Source organism: Megalopta genalis, chromosome 5 (genome assembly GCF_051020955.1).
Source record: "Megalopta genalis isolate 19385.01 chromosome 5, iyMegGena1_principal, whole genome shotgun sequence".
Lineage (NCBI taxonomy): Eukaryota > Metazoa > Arthropoda > Insecta > Hymenoptera > Halictidae > Megalopta > Megalopta genalis.
The window spans coordinates 516,928-536,349 of record NC_135017.1 but is presented as its reverse complement, the minus strand read 5'-3'; the positions used below and the strand labels follow the sequence as shown (position 1 = coordinate 536,349).

The 19,422-nt window shown below is 35.0% G+C and overlaps 1 protein-coding gene across 9 annotated transcripts; it reads right to left on the bottom strand.

The window, feature by feature from the left end:
* Window positions 1-601: 601 nt before the first annotated feature.
* On the bottom strand, window positions 602-18,224 carry LOC143259484 (uncharacterized). 9 transcript variants are annotated; one of them, XM_076521914.1, is made up of 5 exons: window positions 18,025-18,224; window positions 14,695-14,781; window positions 14,552-14,601; window positions 13,668-13,799; window positions 602-8,854 (listed from the first exon to the last, which is right to left on the bottom strand). In XM_076521914.1, the coding sequence occupies exon 5, from the start codon at window positions 8,666-8,668 to the stop codon at window positions 1,574-1,576; it is 7,095 nt and encodes a 2,364-aa protein (XP_076378029.1). In that variant the 5' UTR covers window positions 8,669-8,854; window positions 13,668-13,799; window positions 14,552-14,601; window positions 14,695-14,781; window positions 18,025-18,224; the 3' UTR covers window positions 602-1,573. The 9 variants fall into 9 exon arrangements, with proteins under 9 accessions (XP_076378029.1, XP_076378027.1, XP_076378030.1 ...); XM_076521912.1 differs by having other exon boundaries at window positions 14,552-14,583; XM_076521915.1 differs by lacking the exon at window positions 13,668-13,799.
* Window positions 18,225-19,422: the final 1,198 nt, after the last annotated feature.

Below are 19,422 nucleotides of genomic sequence, written 5' to 3'. Positions count from 1 at the left end.
CTCGAGTGGATGATTTTAACAACATATATCAAGATCGTATATACATAAATTCATGCAAAATGTGAATACTGAGGACGTAGTCGGACCAGCCTGACCCCGCAGTCCTTTCTGCTTCCTCCTGACCTTAAACTCAATCAATTCCAAATCAGTTGAGACCAATTTCCTTGATAGCATGTGTCAAAACCAAAACTATTTTCAAAACGTTCCTTTATGCTTCATACGAACAAAGAAATTCAAGTGTTCTGTTTTTCGTGACTCTCCCTGTATAACAAAACTTCAAGCTTCCACTTAAAAATCTTAATGTCACTTTCGTAGTGTGCTTGACATTAATGTCTCATTCTTCGAAATATTTGAACGAGTTAATTTCGTTGTTGTTGTCGAACAAACAAAAATAATTTTAAAGCTTTCATATTTAAAATTTGTTGCATAAATCTTCACATTGAAACAAAAAATTGACGTTATTGCATTATGAAATCAATTATAGAAAGTCAAGAATACTGAAGAATACTTAATTTCTATACAAAACAGTTCATTGATAGATTTTTGAAAATATCTTAGAGATGATGGTTACTTTGAAAGAATGCACTTTGTATATCATATATCGCTTAAGACAACATATTTAATCATTAATTCATTATAATTACACAACCATATTAAAAAAATTCATATTTTCTTACAATGTACATGCCTCTTTCGCATCTTCACAATTTCTTTTTCATTCTGACACAATATCAAATTACTTGCTCCTAACTAGAGTGTGGGATAGTACTGCTACTCAGCTTACAAATACTTGCTGAATTAAATAATGATGCCAAGGCTTTCTCGGGGGGGGGGGGGGGCAAACAGTATCTTTATTTTCCGGGAATTTGCATCAGCTATGTTCAGAAGTGACATGCCAACATTCTTTTTAGCAGTCACATCGACTTCTTTTTCATACGCCGGAAATTTAACTATATCCAAGTTAACAGAGATAACTGCCGCGGGCAAAATTGTCTCACCAAATTTAATAATAATACACTAGAACTCTGTTTATTTGAATTCTGTTTAACCGACATACAACCCTGTATACCGACAAGAACGATGCTCCTATTATCCGACTCCAGTTGGATGTATATACTTGCACTTGTATTGAAAGCAATTTGTAACAAAAAACCCAGTTATATAAAACTAAACTCCAATTATATGAATAAATAAACAACGAAAGAGGGAATAATCGCTTCATTCCTATTATCACTTATGCGAGTGATAGATAGACTTATAGATAGACTTATAGAGTGATAGATAGATTCACTTATGCGAATATGCATAGAATACGGATACACATTTAATAATATTGTTACGAATTACAACACTTCTCCCGCGTCGCGGCATTTTATTTACAATAGAGAACACGAACTATAATACAACTGAATTAGAATATGTTAGAGATCTTCGAATTAGATGGTGTTGATCGCTCGACGGTCCGATCCCGACTCTCCGATTGTCCGTTGATAAAACACCTCCGTGGCAACCCCTCTCTTCTATTTTTCTTTAAGGAGTTGCTCACAACAGGGCAGTTTCACATTACAGCGACTTAATTTGGACAAGTCGCCCTAACAATATCATCGTTTCCGGACCTAATAGCCGCGACCCGAACTGTCTCGCCAAAACTGTTTCTGGCATAAACACTGGCACCTTTATTTATCAGATATTTAACAACCTCTAAGTGATGAAACCCAACAGCTAAGTGCAAAGCTGTCATGCCATCAAAGCATACAGCATTAAAATCGGCCCCTTTTTCATTTATCAGAAATTTAACTATCTCCAAATTACCACACCTAGCTGCCACGTGCAAAACTGTCATGCCATCAATGTCTTCAGCATTAAAATCGGCCCTTTTTTCATTTATCAGAAATTTAACTATCTCCAAATTACCATACTTAGCAGCCGTGTGCAAAACTGTCATTCCTTCATTGTCTTTGGCATTAAAATCGGCCCCTTTTTCATTTATCAGAAATTTAACTATCTCCCATTTACCAAACTTAGCTGCCACGTGCAAAACTGTCATGCCATCAATGTCTTCAGCATTAAAATCGGCCCTTTTTTCATTTATCAGCAATTTAACTATCTCCAAATTACCAGACCTAGCAGCAGTGTGCAAAATTTTCATTCCATTATTGTATTTGGCATTAAAATCGGCCCTTTTTTCATTTATCAGAAATTTAACTATCTCCCAGTTAACAGACCTAGCTGCCGCGTGAAAAACTGTCATGCCATCAATGTCTTCAGCATTAAAATCGGCCCCTTTTTCATTTGTCAGAAATTTAACTACCTCCAATTTACCATACCTAGCAGCAGTGTGCAAAACTGTCATTCCATTATTGGCTTTGGCATTAAAATCGGCCCCTTTTTCATTTGTCAGAAATTTAACTACCTCCAATTTACCATACCTAGCAGCAGTGTGCAAAATTGTCATTCCATTACTGTCTTTGGCATTAAAATCGGCCCCTTTTTCATTTGTCAGAAATTTAACTATCTCCAATTTACCATACCTAGCAGCAGTGTGCAAAATTGTCATTCCATTATTGTATTTGGCATTAAAATCGGCCCCTTTTTCATGTATCAGAAATTTAACTATCTCCCATTTACCAAACTTAGCTGCCACGTGCAAAACTGTCATGCCATCAATGTCTTCAGCATTAAAATCGGCCCTTTTTTCATTTATCAGCAATTTAACTATCTCCAAATTACCAGACCTAGCAGCAGTGTGCAAAATTGTCATTCCTTCATTGTCTTTGGCATTAAAATCGGCCCCTCTTTCATTTATCAGAAATTTAACTATCTCCAAATTACCATAACTAGCAGCAGTGTGCAAAATTGTCATTCCATTAATGTCTTTGGCATTAAAATCGGCCCCTTTTTCATTTATCAGAAATTTAACTATCTCCCATTTACCATACCAAGCAGCAGTGTGCAAAATTGTCATTCCATTATTGTATTTGGCATTAAAATCGGCCCCTTTTTCATGTATCAGAAATTTAACTATCTCCCATTTACCAAACTTAGCTGCCACGTGCAAAACTGTCATGCCATCAATGTCTTCAACATTAAATTTGGCCCTTTTTTCATTTATCAGCAATTTAACTATCTCCAAATTACCAGACCTAGCAGCAGTGTGCAAAATTGTCTTTCCTTCATTGTCTTCGGCATTAAAATCGGCCCTTTTTTCATTTATCAGCAATTTAACTATCTTCAAATTACCAGACCAAGCAGCAGTGTGCAAAATTGTCGTTCCATTTTTGGCTTTGGCATTAAAATTGGTCCTTATATCATTTGTCAGAAATTTAACTACCTCCAATTTACCATGCCCAGCAGCAATGTGCAAAATTGTCATTCCATTATTGTATTTGTCATTAATACTGGCCCCTTTTTCATGTATCAGAAATTGAACTATGTTCCATTTACCAAACTTAGCTGCCACTTGCAAAACTGTCATGTCATCAATGTCTTCAGCATCAAAATCGGCCCTTTTTTCATTTATCAGCAATTTAATTATCTCCAAATTACCATACCTAGCAGCAGTGTGCAAAATTGTCATTCTTCTATTGTCACCAGCATTAAAATCGGCCCTTTTTTCATTTATCAGCAATTTAACTATCTCCAAATTACCAGACCTAGCAGCAGTGTGCAAAATTGTCATTCCTTCATTGTCTTTGGCATTAAAATCGGCCCCTCTTTCATTTATCAGAAATTTAACTATCTCCAAATTACCATAACTAGCAGCAGTGTGCAAAATTGTCATTCCATTAATGTCTTTGGCATTAAAATCGGCCCCTTTTTCATTTATCAGAAATTTAACTATCTCCCATTTACCAAACTTAGCTGCCACGTGCAAAACTGTCATGCCAGCAATGTATTCAGCATTAAAATCGGCCCTTTTTTCATTTATCAGAAATTTAACTATCTCCAATTTACCATACCTAGCAGCAGTGTTCAAAATTTTCTTTCCATTATTGTCTTTGGCATTAAAATCGGCCCCTTTTTCATTTATCAGAAATTTAACTATCTCCAAATTACCATACTTAGCAGCCGTGTGCAAAACTGTCATGCCATTATTGTCTTCAACATCAAGAATGGTATATGGATTATCTAAATTATCTATGACAAAACGGCCGATTCCTTTATTACTTTCCTTTGCTGCTACAAATAGAACGTCCTTATCATAATATTCCTCTTGTAGATGTATATTTGTCAGTTTCTCTTTTAGAAGTTTACTGTTTAAAAATATTCGTATAACTTGATAATCTGACTTTACTAAAATCTCTTTTAATAAATATTCTTGTTGTTTTGATTTTGTTAGTATATACTGATTCCCTGCTTTCCATTTTGCTATCCAATTTACGAATACTTTAGCAGCAAAGTAGTCTCTAACAGTTGAGTGTATAAACTCAATATTGCTACCATCAGATCTGATAATACCAACTGATAGTAATGTATCTCTAAATGTTTTTAAAGATTGTTTTGGTGCAGATTTAAGGATGAAAGATTTAATTAGAGATTTATGATAATTATCATAAGTTATTTTATCTTGTTCCTGTCTTAGTTGTTCTTTAACTTTTGCTTTTTGAAAATAAATACTATACTTTCTATCAACAAAATTTTCGTATAATTCCCATATGTCATTTCCCACATAACTAAAGTCAGGGCTTTGACCATTAATATCTCGCGTCCATTCCTTAAAATATCTCATAGAGCCTTCTAACATTAAATAAAGCTGTAATGGTCTTCCAATGAGCTTCGATACATCGCCTTTAAATACTTCGTGCATTTTACTTAAGAATGTCATGGTGTATGTTTGCACCCTCGTATTTTCTATTATTTCATCACTACTGCCAAAGATACTTTGAAAATCATCATGACTTAAAATGTGACTTAGATAATTCTTTAAGTAATTTTTAATTAATTCGCTCGTTATTTCATCACCAATTGGTTCAAGCTTTATGGCAAATGTTGAAACTGCACTCTCTAAAATATGCTCACAATGGAGACGAGTAGTAATCCATAATTTAGCTTTAGTTTTATCTTTCAAACGTTTTAATAATGTGATAACTTTATCTCTATTCACTTCATCTAAAACTTCATCAAATCCATCAAATGTTATTAATAAAGGTATTCCAAAATCCTGCTTTACCAGCGCCATACCTAATAATCTTTTGGCAAAATCATTGCTTATACTTTTATCAACTTGTAATAAAAAATCTGTTATTTTTTGTACTATTTCTGTTGGAACATTAAAATCAATATCCCTTATTGCATCTAAGTGATCTTTTAGATTGATTGTAATCAACCAATGCGATTTAATTATTGACTCTCTTGCGCCAGATTGTAATACATACTGTAACTCGTATAACTTAACCAAAGTAGTAGTTTTGCCAATTCCTGGATCACCAGCGATAATTACCACCTTATCGTCTTTAATTTCAATAATTAAAGCATCTTCTCCTATTAAAGGTTTAGAATTTCTATGGTCTTTACCTCTGTATTTACTCAAATTCTTTAATGAACCATAAGTTTTACACCAAATAAGCTGTTCTTGTTCAAACTTAAGCAAATGAACTGTTTTGGCGTAATTTTGTACAACTAGTTCTTCAAAAATAGTTAGCATATTATGTTGAGAATTTAGGAACTTAATCCTATGATCCCTATAATTTCTTTCAAATTCTATTTGTTCTCTGTTATCACCAAATTGAAGCCATCTTGTGGCCTCCTCTTTGCTTTTGCCACCGATGATAAATATTTCAGAAAGCGTAGGACTTGCTAAGTGTTCTTTTACATTCTTCTCAATAATTACTTCATTATTAAATCTGTTACTTTTTAAGTAAAAGTCAGGGTTATAAATTTGTTCTAGCATGAATTTAGATGCACTACCTTCATGTTTTACATTAATCCAATAAATCTTTCTTTCCCGATTGTTCTGACATATTTGTTTAAAATCTTCTTTTTTAAATTGATCACCAGCTACTTGTATTCTATTGTCAATAGCTGTGTCAATATCTTGATTCAATACTGCTATTCGACTTTTGAGATCATTCACTTTTGGTATTTTGCTATTATCTATATCTGCATTTACTAGGTATTCAATTAACTTGTTCTCTTTGACTGTGCTAGGTATCCCACTAATAATGTAAATATCATTTGATTCTTCTGATAATAATTTATCAACCAAAGTTTTCATATTGACTTCGTCAACTAAGTCAGAATATGCTCCTTCTAAATCAGTTGTGCCTAATGGACTACTACCTATCTTGATTACTTTATTGACAATAAGTCCCTCTAACGTTTCGGCATCAATTACTTGTTTTGCATTTTTATCCCACTTACCAATTAATTTCTTCAAATTAATTTTTGCTCCTTGCAGTACTACTTCTCGTTCCAAGAGCTTCTGCTGTGATTCTTCAGTTAGGTCATTTAATGTGAATTTGCGGTCTGTTGCTTCTTTATAACATTTGTTGGTGAACACCCTTTTCATTTCATGAAATTCCTCTATTTTACTTTCTGGTATTATGAATACGACTTTTCTATCTGATTTTTCTTCTAAAAGTGTATTTAAAGCTTTTAAAACATCTGATAATCTTTCCTTATCTGAATCGTAGGGATATCTTATGCATAGCATTTTTCCTGCTGCAGAATAGTATAGGTGGTTGATTTTGTCTCCCTTCTCCATATAAGAATTAAATTTTAAAAAAAGACAATCTCGTATAGGATAATTTCTATTCTCAATTGTTAAGCTTTCATAAATACTTAAAATGCTTAACAACGTGTTCTCTGTTTTTAGAAGAAAAACTTGTTCGTTTGACCTTAGAAAGTTATCAAGATCAATAGGATTTTCAAAATGTATCTCATATTTTATTATATTGTTCATTTCTCCTAAATATTCATTAAGAACTTGTACACTATTCCTTGGCTTAATTAAAAAACTGTTTTCAATGAATTCCTTACATCGATATGCTATTCCTCCTTTTGCTTGATCGGTGTAGTACTCAAAAAGCGACTTGATTTCTTTATTTGTATTAAGCAACCATCTTCTTCCTTCATCATGATATCGTGCAAGTATATGTGGAATACTTACAATTAGTTCAGATTGCTGCTCATCCTCCGGATATGTAAATGCTCTTGCTAGAGTTATGAGCGGACTATCTTCAGTATTACTGTGCATCTCCTTAACTATATCTTTTGTATAATCTTTAATATTCGCCGTTATTGTTTCAAAAGCTCGCTTTTCACAATTTTCTAAATTATTGTCATATGGATTACAATCATTTTTATATAGGATATAGATTGCAAGATGCGTTAACTCTTGAGCTAAAGTACCCAATAGCTTATTTTCTTCTATCTTAGCTGCTAAGTAAATTCTACCGTCTTTATAATCAGTAGTTCCTTTTGTACTTTCTGAAGCAGTAGGATTAATATCGCTAATATTGTCATTATCAAAATCAAAAATTATGTCAAGACAATCTATATATTGTATCACTTTTAGAATTATTGAAACTTCAGGAATAGCATCCAAAGACCTATAAAGTTTCTCGATTAGCTCTTTGTCGACGGGTTTCTCTGATCTTGATTTTGATGTTAGGTAAAGAATATGTCCTTGATCAATTTGAGGAAATTTAGAAATCATTTCTGTTTTTAGAGTATCTTTTTCTCCTTGAGAGAGTTTATTTATGCATTCTTTTTCATCTTCATTTTTAAACATGAATCCAGCGGACTTAAGAAACGCAAAAATTTCGAATCTTTTTTTTTCAATAGCTGTAAACATTGCCGATTGACTTTCACTATTTAAGCAAAGCTTCGATTCGCTAACAGTATCCGTATAAACTTTAATATCCTCTAAATGGTTTTCTTTAATTTGTTCATGTAAAGAATTTCTCTTTCCAACAAATTCTTTAAATTCCTTCTGAACATTTCCTTCATTTAACACAGTTAGATCAAAGTGATTAGGAAAATCTGAATCAGCTTTTAATAATGCAAGTACAATATCAAATTGGTGATTTTCCCAAGCTAAATCTACAGCACTCTTTTTTAATTTATTATGACAATTGATATCAATTCCACATCGAATAAAAAAATCTACGTTATCTTTTTTTCCACTTTTAGCAGCTATTGATAGTAGTGTATTACCTTCTTTGTCAATTTGTTTTAACAATTTGAGTTGTTCTTCTGTAAGAGTAGTTTCTCTTAAAGGTAATTGGAGATTAATTACAGATGCTATATCTTTTACATTTCCATATGCCGCGGCAACCGGTAATGGTAAATTTACTTTCTGATTGTCAGCAGCATCCATATTTATTGGTTGCCAAATTTGCTGCTGTGACTTAGTTCTATTTATATCACTATGCTGTTGAGTTTTATATGAATCAGTATCGCTAGCATCTGCTAAATCCAATGCTGTTTTACCACCTAGTGCAGAAAGAAATTCAACTAAATTCTCATAATTTTTATCACGTGCAACATCTAAAACTGTTTTTCCTCGTGCATTTAGAGCATTTATTTCTGCACCATTCTTTAGACAGTTTCCAATGTCTTTCATAATTCGTTCTTGTGGCAGTTTTTTGCGTATAATAGAAAATAACTCATAATTCTTCAGCCACTGTTCATCTTCATCGCCACTACTTATACTATCGGGATACATTTTTAGAATCTCGATATTTTCATATGCTAGTATATGTTGTGCTAAATCTTCTTATTGTTGTTCCTGATTTTCTCATTAAGGATTTACTGGATTATTTCACAAGGAATGTGTATTTCCGAGCTTCTAGTTACCACTCTTGCAACTTTATCGGCATATAATATGATGTAGTATCCTGCTCGTCGGCACCTGTGGGCATGAATAAATATTATTATCATCTTGATCTACGCGATATTTTTTCAAAAACATAGAAACGTAGGAATAAACATGGAAGGAATGCGGTAACTTGAGCAATCAAAATGTTTCATTTTCGACACTGTTTGGGTTGTTACAATAGAACTTCTAATGTAACACCAATATCGCCACGAAAGTGCTATTTCGAAAATCGTCTGAAGATGTTGTCAAAATCATTCAACCAAAAAGACACAAAAAACTTGTCTCTAAATATTTGATGCATACAATAGAGATCGATGGATAAAATTTAATTTTATTGCGAAACGAGAGCTTTTTTTTATGTATGATCGCTTATTTACAGGAAAGCTTGCGCTGTAGTATATTAAAATTTGACGCCTGCGAGTAATAGTAAACAAATAGCCAGCTTTACAGGCTGCTTGGGTAGAGTACTTTGGTACTGACACATTGACGACTACAAAGCAATTGAACCATTTATGAACGAAACTTTGCAACACTCCATGGAGTATATTGACCAGATAATGAGTGTTTCGCTTATGGAGGCCATTGTTGCAATGACGTCACTCGTCACGGAGGCACGGGGTAAAATTAAAAATCGAAAAGACCGTCGAGTGAAATGCGGGATCCAAAATGCAACAAAATCAAAATACTGGTCGACTGCTGATTTCATAAACTGGTTAACGTCAAACGCTGTGCTTGTAACGAAAGTGAACATATTACAACTTAATGTCCAAGAAATGCAGCCAAAGTAACAGAGTCTTGCAGTGGATTGATACGAGCCATGTCAATTTCAAGTCGGATAAGACGGTATCGTTCATATTAGATTCTGGTCATGATTGTTCGTTAATAACATCATGGAAAAGTTAACGAAACAGTTTAAAAGATACCTATCGGTTTTCGAACTGATTCGAATAAAACTCAAATGAAACCAAGTTGTTCGGACGGATTCGAATAATCGAAAGAAACGGCATTGCTGGAATAGAGAAAAAAAAGCGAGCAGTTGGAGAAAAACTCAACACCTCGAAGAGCTCGTAAATATACCTATCGTGAACCATAACAGTATACATGTACAGTTACTCACAAAATTGAAAGTACACCTTTTAAAACGCAATAACTTATTTAAAACTGGACTAAGTGTATTGAATTTTTTTTAGATGATGGATGGAAGACTAGACGACGACTAAACTGCCTCTTTTTAATTTTGCTATTACTTGGGATGACAAAAAAATTTTACCTTCATTATCTGAGCCTGTAACAAAAATTTAGAAAATGCCTTTCGTAGATCTCCGTAAATTATATGCGTGCTGAAAATTTGATCAAAATCGGTTTAAATATTTAAAACAAAATTGCAGATTTCTTTCAATTTTTGTGATCTTTAATTTGTCGTAACTCATAACAACGTGAACCGATTTCGACAAAAATTTTCAGCATGCATATGTGTAAGTTACCGATATCTACAAAAAGGCATTTTTGACATTTTTGTTACAGGCTCAGATAAAAAAGTTAAACGACGAGAGTTTTTTTTTATTTCTTCTTGCCATTCCAAGTAATAGTAAAATTTAAAAGAAGCATTTCGTTCATCGTCTAGTAGAATAGTTCATCTATCATTTCGTATTCTTCTAATCTAGTGGACTAGTTGATCATTCATCTATCTATCATATAAAAAATCATCATCTAAAAAAAATTCAAGCCACTAGTCCAGTTTTAAAAAAGTTATTGGGTTTTAAAAGGTGTACGCTCAATTTCATGAGTAACTGTACTTACTGAGTGAGTAACTAATATCATTTGAATACCGATATTCTTAATGATATACTAATATTACATCCTATCAAAAGTGTACATTTACGAGTTAGTTGCTTGTAACCTCTCAGTTGTGGACGACGTGTTTACATGTAATAAGGAAATGACAATTTTGCATCTTACAACAAAAATACTTCTCCTACGATTTGGGTTAAAATGCTTGTAAAGCATATTCATAAATTTCGCACAATTTAGAATAATTTTAGAACAACTTGCCGAAAGAAACTGCATCCAGTGTGATCGATAAAAAACGCGTACAAAATTGATCTTAAAAATAGATCGAAGCAGCTTCGCTCCCCAAACAACAATCCAAAAGCCGAAATTCTAAAAAAATACGAAGTTTTGTAAAAACCCAGTATTTTCGACAAAAATGAGGTATTACATGAAAAGTAAAAATGTTAGAAAACTCTAATTGGTTTTGATGATAGAGAAGAGTTTCCCGAATATAAAGTATCTGCGTAGTTTCTCCGCAATATTTCTATATTTTTACGAAAAATTCTTTGTCTAACACGGAAACTCTACCCAGGATCGGCTCCTGTAGACATTTCTGAAGAAGAAACTGCCCTGTAGTAGTGTCGGAACGATTTACATTGCAAACAGGCAACGCGTGCACGACGTTTTATCGCCATGTGCTCCACTGCTCGCTTCTCTCGACTCGGCAGGGCCAAAGCTATGCGTAATCAGCACCGATGGAGGGATCCAATGGGGCACGCAGTTTGTGTAAATAATATTTGAATTTTTTTTAGTAGTCCAGTGTTCTGTTCTTGTTTTATATATTTCTTTGGATACACACATACATGAAAGTATTCAACCGCTAGTATAACGTTGACATCTACGCCATATATTGTAAAATTGGAATGCATTGTTGGTTGATGTGTGCCATATTACACCAATATTAACGGATAAATGGGCATTCGAATTTTACAAATTCCTTCAGATGCATTGACAAATTAAGACAACAAATTACATTTACACGTGTATCTTATTCATGATTGTCCATCCCCATAGAGTGGATTCGGTCATACAAGTTGCAACAAAAAAAAAATACATGCTATAAAGAATTATAAAATCGTATAAAATATAGTGTAATAATACAGTGTAATAATAATTAAGAAAAGAAATAAAATTAATCGAATCATATGTTTTGTGCGTGTCCTTTCATTTTGTTTAGGTGTCTCGGAAATTTTACCACCAGAGGCATCCTTCTCGCTAAATCCATCACTATCATGAGTGGAAAAGAGATGAAGAATACAATAACAATGGAACGTTTTTTAATGTCTCGATCAACCTTGGAGTAGAATGAAATAGTAAACAGCGATAAAAGGAATATTGAATATAAACAAATGAAGATAGATCTACCATTTCGGCGACAAGGCGTAACGACTCGTCAGACGTTACTACATTTCCAAAATCAGAATATCAAAGAGGTACCAGTATTCATTTCGGTTTTCGATAATATGTATATCGGTTTTGGGATTATAACGGTATCGGTATTACGGTAATAATCGATTTCGGAATAGCTTTGCTCGTATAATACCGGTACCAAAAATATAACGGTAAACTGATGAAAGTAAAGGCGAAATAGTAGACTCAAGTATCAAAAAGACTAATTTAAGTATAAGCGCTCAGCAACAAATATGATTAAGGACGATAACAAATGTTAGACGACAGATTAAATGAAAATATGTATAATGTCCAATATATGTATGTAGTGTCACCGTTTGACAAGACACTAACTTGTTCAGATTTAAATAAAAAACGGAAAAACGCGAACATTTTACAAACTGCCATAACATAAGACTAGTAGCAGCAAGAAAAATTTGCACAACAACAAAAGAAAAAGTGAAAGCAAACAGAAATTGCAGAAAAGGAAAAGCAACGAGAACTATTAAAAATTCAAAAAGAAGAAGAAAAGAAAGTTAATTAATAAGTTTGAGTTAGCGTTAGTTCTTTGACACCGCATACATATTTAGATTCGAATATAATTGAGATTAGATCTTTTCTACCCGTCAACCGTTTCTAACTACCGATGCTCGACTGGCGGTTATCATATGTTTATAGAAACACTAGACGAGCGACAAACCCTCGCAGCCGCAACGCGTTGCGGTACACGTACAGGCGAACTCATTGTGGTAGTATCAATTATTTCAGCAAATATTTCAAAAACTAAGGCCGATCGGCAATTATTTTTCAAATAAAAGTTGTTCAGAATCTCGTCCTCTATAATATACTTGTTGGAATTTCAACGATGACCCATCGAACTGTTTTATGGCCCTTTGTGAGGGTGAGCCGTTGGCGACAGAGGCCCAGGTCGGCTCAGACGATAGTCAGTTCAAAAGTAGAAACCAAACCGTGAGGTTGCCACCTCGGGATTTCACCAACACCATATTTTCTGTATCTCTGTAGTTTTGTAATATATCACCATCATTTATATTACTGGATACGCGAATGTTCTGGAGTAGAATTTGTAATTCTGAATAAAGTGCTTTTAAGTATCATTTCATTTTACAACAGGTTATGGGCCCAGAACCCAGTGAATAGTGATTTGAGTGACTCAAGACAGTGCAGAACATTAAGGCTAATACAGAGAAGTTTACAGTTAAAGGAAAGGTAAAGTGAGTCAAAATGGCAAACGGGGTGGAAATAGTTATTTCGGAATTAAAAAGTTAAATGCTGACAATTATTCAGTGTGGTGCTACAAGTTAGAACTCTTGCTGGTTAAAGAAAAACTATTGGATGTGATAAAGAAGGAAAAACCTAATCCAGTGACTATACCGCATGGACTGAAAAGGACGATGAAGCACGTGCTACGATTGGATTACTAATAGAAGATAGTCAATTACAGCATATAAAGGGTGCAAGTTCAGCGAAGGAAGCATGGCATTCGTTAAAGGAACATCACCAGAAGGCTACATTAACAAGCAAGGTACTGTTGCTAAAGCGGTTATGTAGAACACTGTTGAAAGACAATGGTGATATGGAGGAACACATCACTACAATGGTAAATTACTTCGATGAATTAGCAGCTCTCGGACAAGTATTACCGGACAATGTTATGGCAGCAATGTTACTCGGAAGCCTTCCGGAATCCTATGACAATCTTGTGACAGCGTTGGAAAGTAGGCCCGAAGCTGATCTTACGCTAAAGCTCATGAAAAGTAAATTGATAGAAGAGTACAAGAGGCAAATGGGGCTTAAAGATACAAGACAGGATTCTCAAGATAAGGAAGCAGCGATGAAAACGAAATTTCACCACAGAAATAGTGTATCCCAGAAAACGTGTTATTTTTGTAAGAAATCTGGACATTTTAAAAGTGATTGCATAAAGTATAAGTCATGGAAGCATAAAAGTGAGAAAGCCAATAAAGCTACAGAGAATAAATCTTCCAATGATTACAGTTTTTATGCAATAGCCTCGGATGAAATTTCTGGAAAAGCTTGTCTAGGTGCAAAGGTTAATAAGAAGAATAACTCGTGGATCGTCGATTCCGGCGCAACAAGCTATATGGTGACATCGAAGGTTTTTTTCGACGAACTCGACTCAGGAAGAAAAGGCCACGTGTATCTTGCAGATGAAGGAAAGACAGCGGAGGTGCAAGGGATCGGTTCAGGGGTCATAAAGTGTAGAATAGGCTCAGGCGAGGTTGCCGAAATGAAAATAAGCAACGTGCTGTACGTTCCGACCTTTGGATCTAATTTATTGTCAGTAAAGAAATTAGTCAGAGAAGGATACAAGCTAACCTTCGAAGATGATAACTGTAAGATTGTAAAAAACGGGAAACTACAGGCGACGGCGAAACTTTCACCAGAACTGTACGAAGTAAAAACGGTCGAAAGGGCTTGTGCGGCGAACGGAGTCATAAATACGGGACACACAGAAGATTGTCTGCATACCTGGCATTGACATTTCGGACATCGGGACCCTTCTGCAATTAAGGATTTGGCTGTAAAAGGATTAGCCACAGGCATCAGGATAAAGGACTGTGGACAACGAATAACTTGCGAATGGTGCGTCAAAGGAAAAATGGCACGCATACCTTTTCCAAAGGAATCAAGTACCAAAAGCAATTCAATTCTGGATCTCGTTCACACAGATGTTTGCGGGCCCATGCAGACGGTAACGCCTGGAAATAAAAGGTATATTCTTACAATTATTGACGACTTTTCTAGGTATACACAGATTTATTTCATGAGCCACAAAAATGAAGTAACTGCATGTATTAAGGAGTTTGTGGAAATGATGAAAACACAATATCAAAAGAAGTCAAAAATGATAAGGTCAGACCGAGGAAGGGAATATGTGAATTCAGTTTTACAGAGTTATTTAAAAAAGGAAAGGATAAAGCTACAGTACACAGCTCCCTATTCTCCGCAGCATAACGGAGTTGCAGAGCGAAAAAATAGATCGCTAATCGAAATGGCAAGATGCATGTTGCTCGATGCAAATATGGAGAAGAAGTATTGGGAAGAAGCAGTGAATACCGCAAATTATTTGCAAAATAGACTTCCTACAAAAGCGATTGGAAAAATTCCACATGAGTTATGGTATTCAGAAAGACCAAATGTCGGACATTTGCACACTTTCGGATGTGATGCATATGCACATATCCATAAGGAGCAGAGAAGAAAATTAGACGATAAGGCTGAAAAATTCATGTTTGTCGGATATTCTGAAGAGTCGAAAGCGTTTCGATTGTTAGATATAAAAACAGATCGAATAAAAGTTAGTCGTGATGTAATTTTCTTAGATAAGAGTAATGAAAATAAATTAACTCATGAAGTGCATGATGATGAAGTCATAGTCTTTAATACCGAGAAACACGATGACTAAAATCTAGAAAGCGTGGAAGATGATAGATCTGACAACGAGGAACAATCCAGTACAAATGCGAGTGAAGACAGCGAACACGGAACCCCTTTAAGAAATGAAGAAACGAGACCCGAACAATGCAGACGATCTGAAAGGTCAAATAAAGGTGTGCCACCGGACAGGTACATGGTTTTTTCACACATGGTTATGGATGAAGGAAGGGAACCCAGAAACATAAGGGAAACGTTATCAGGACCCGATAAAGACAACTGGAAGATAGCTATGGACGAAGAAATAGACTCTTTGAAAGAAAACTGCACGTGGGACATTGTACCCAAACCAAAGGATAGAGACGTGGTCACTTGTAAGTGGGTCTTTAAATTAAAACGAAATGCGGATGGTAGCATTGGGAGATACAAAGCTAGGCTTGTCGCTCGAGATTTTTCTCAAAAGTATGGGATGGACTATGACGAAGTTTTTGCACCCGTAGTACGGCAAACGACTTTTAGAACCTTCTTAGCGCTGGCAGGTCAGAAAGGTATGTCCGTGAAGCATTTCGATGCGAAAACAGCGTTTCTCAATGGGACACTCAAGGAGACCATTTATATGCAGCAACCCGAAGGATACATCATACCAGGTAAAGAAGATCATGCTTGCAAATTGAAAAAGGGCATTTATGGTTTGAAGCAAGTTGCTAGAGTTTGGAATGATAAGATAAACGAATTACTAAAGAAATATGGTTTTGAACAAAGTTCAACAGATCCATGTTTATATATAAAGATTGCTGAAGGGAAACAAATTTATCTCATTATTTATGTAGATGATATTTTAATTGCTGCAAAGGACATAGATAAAATTGATAAAGTGGCTGATTTTTTGAAGAAACATTTTCAGCTTAGTGATCTTGGACTATTAAAGCAATATTTAGGTATGGAAATCAGAAAAAATGAAGATGGTTTTTTCTGTATAAAGCAAGAAGAGTACATCAAGAAAATTGTATGCAGATTTGGATTACAAGATGCAAAACCTTCTAGTATACCATTAAATCAAGGCTATGGAAAATATAGAGATGACGGATTGCCAATGCCAGAAAATTCCAAATATCAACAGTTGATCGGTGCATTATTATATCTAGCTGTAAATACAAGACCAGATATATCAGCAAGCATTGCAATTTTAAGTCAACATAATAAGCGACCTACAACAGTTGATTGGGTGGAAGCGAAAAGTGTTGTCCGTTAACTGAAAGGAACAATAGGTCATGAATTAAGACTTGGTAAAAGAAATAGCAAAAAGGAATTGATTGGCTTTGCAGATGCTGATTGGGCACAAAACAAAGTTGATAGGAAATCCAACAGCAGGTATTTATTCCAATTTTGCAGAGCATCAATATGTTGGAGTTGCAGAAAGCAAACGAGTGTCGCATTATCTTCGACAGAGGCGGAGTATGTTGCTCTAGCTGAGGCGACACAGGAAGGAGTGTGGCTAAATCGACTGCTGGAAGATTTTGGAGAAAACATCCAGGAGAAAATGATTATTTATGAAGATAATCAGAGTTGTCTTACACTCGTGGACAACAATAAATTCAGTAACAGGACAAAACACATAGACACAAAGTTTCACTATATAAAGGATTTAAAGGATCAAGGGATGGTGGATTATAGATACTGTCCTACGGATCAAATGTCGGCTGACATGTTTACAAAACCATTGGGAAAAATAAAGTTAAAATGTATGGCCGAGAAGTGTGGATTGACTAATAAATAAATTAGTTTCAGTGTCATCATCGTTGAGGAAGGGTTTTGGAATTTCAACGATGACCCATCGAACTGTTTTATGGCCCTTTGTGAGGGTGAGCCATTGGCGACAGAGGCCCAGAGGTCGGCTCAGACGATAGTCAGTTCAAAAGTAGAAACCAAACCGTGAGGTTGCCACCTCGGGATTTCACCAACACCATATTTTCTGTATCTCTGTAGTTTTGTAATATATCACCATCATTTATTTTACTGGATACGCGAATGTTCTGGAGTAGAATTTGTAATTCTGAATAAAGTGCTTTTAAGTATCATTTCATTTTACAACAATACTGAAATATGATCGTCGTTGGTTAAGGCATTCTGTAGTTTTTATAATTTTTTTTGTTAAAAAAATAGCAATAGCACATTTTTTGAAAAAACTGGTAAAAATAAGAACATTTAGGGCAAAGTCACTAAACTGCAGATTTATCCAAAAAGCGTAGGATAGCGTTAGTTTTTTTGCGTGATATTGACAATATATTCTTCCTCAAATACACGCGCGAAATCGCTAAGTACGTATGTGAGGTACGATGTAAGGCGCGAATAAAATTGACTGCACGAGAAACTACTTTTAAAGACACGAATGCGAACAGACTGCTTCCGCGTGCGGAGGAACAGTCGCTGTACGCATTGAAGCGTACTCGCGATTTCCTAACTTTCCGGACGCGACAAACAAGAGCGTGAAGCGGTTCGTGCTCACACCAACTTTCCCAGCCACCTCACGAAAAGAAAATCACAAAAAATAACGAAGAGCGACTTACCACGGATCCAGCAGATCGTCAGCTTTCAATAATACACGGGTCTTTTCTGAAACGCTTCTCTTCACTACTCTTCTCGCTCACGATACACAATAAGTAACGAGTCGTTCAGCGACTTATGCTCGAATGACAGCAGGGAGCCTCGACTCTACAGTCAATTTTTCAAGCACTGTCTTGATTGTCACTTGGAATTAGCTGCGAACTTGAACGAACTAAAATTCAATATGGCGGTTTAGAAGCGGTAATTCAAATTCTGGATTCTAGAGCCAGAATCAGGGCTGGTGAAGATTTGAAATAATTTGACAAAACGTAGTGAAATTGAAATATTTGCATAAGTAAATACTATTTCGTTTAATGCTTAAATGAAATACTATTTGGAATGAATTTCGTTAAATATTTAAAACATCAGAAAATGCTATTTAATACTTATACTTAGATTCAAATGTAGAAAATAAAGAACTGAAAATTAGACACGAAAATTTAAAAATTAAACATATTTCGCAACTGTCACACGCTATCTTCTATTCGAATAAATATTTCTTGCAGGTGTGTAGTACATGTTTACATGCAGTTCTTGTGTTGTGTTTTAGTACATGGTACTATAAAAAGCTGAAGGATACAATTCTTGTCTGCAATACTATTGCAATACCATTATTCTAAATACTGTTTGATGAAATATTATTTTTCTATATTATAATAAAATACTTATTTCACGATACTATTACAATATGTAACTACACACATGAGAAAACAAATATATTTACATTTTATTAAGGGGTTAGGATAGTCACGTGACTTTACGGATTCAGCAGATCGGGATCTGCTGTACAGATTTCGTTACAAAAATGATATTATAACCGGCGTTTTCTATTAGGAATGTAAAAGAAACTCAAATCAAATTGAACAATTGGAGATATTGCAATGAAATTTTCACTAAAAATAATAAAAAAAATAATTATTTTAATGGCGAGTTCGGCTGGCGCGAAGCGGCCCAGCCAACGAGCACACAAAGCCCAGTTTCGCTCATTGGCTCGACCGTCTCGCACCAGCTGATCTCGTCATTCATTGGTCACTGTTTTTCGTTAATAACTCGTAAACCAAGCCGCGGATCGCATTTTTGCTAAGGAGAAAGTTATTTCAAATGGCCCCAGGAATCTCCCTTTTCCGAATTGCGATTCATTTTTGGGACACTCTATATATTTCGAGTCATGTATCTTCAAAGGGATACGACGACGAATTTTTCTGGGATTAGGACACGTATGGACATTTCCACTACTGTTATTCAAGAAGATTTGGGTATATAAAGGGCCCAAACGCGACTAAAACTGGGCCCAGTTTCAAGTCAATTACTGACGAAGAGGAATGTTAGCGAGATTGAGTCTGATTCTCTTTCGAGCATTT

What these genes read in the sequence shown, in the direction of transcription:
- LOC143259484 (XM_076521914.1), bottom strand. Translation starts at nt 8,668, where the DNA reads ATGTATCCCGATAGTATAAGTAGTGGCGATGAAGATGAACAGTGGCTG.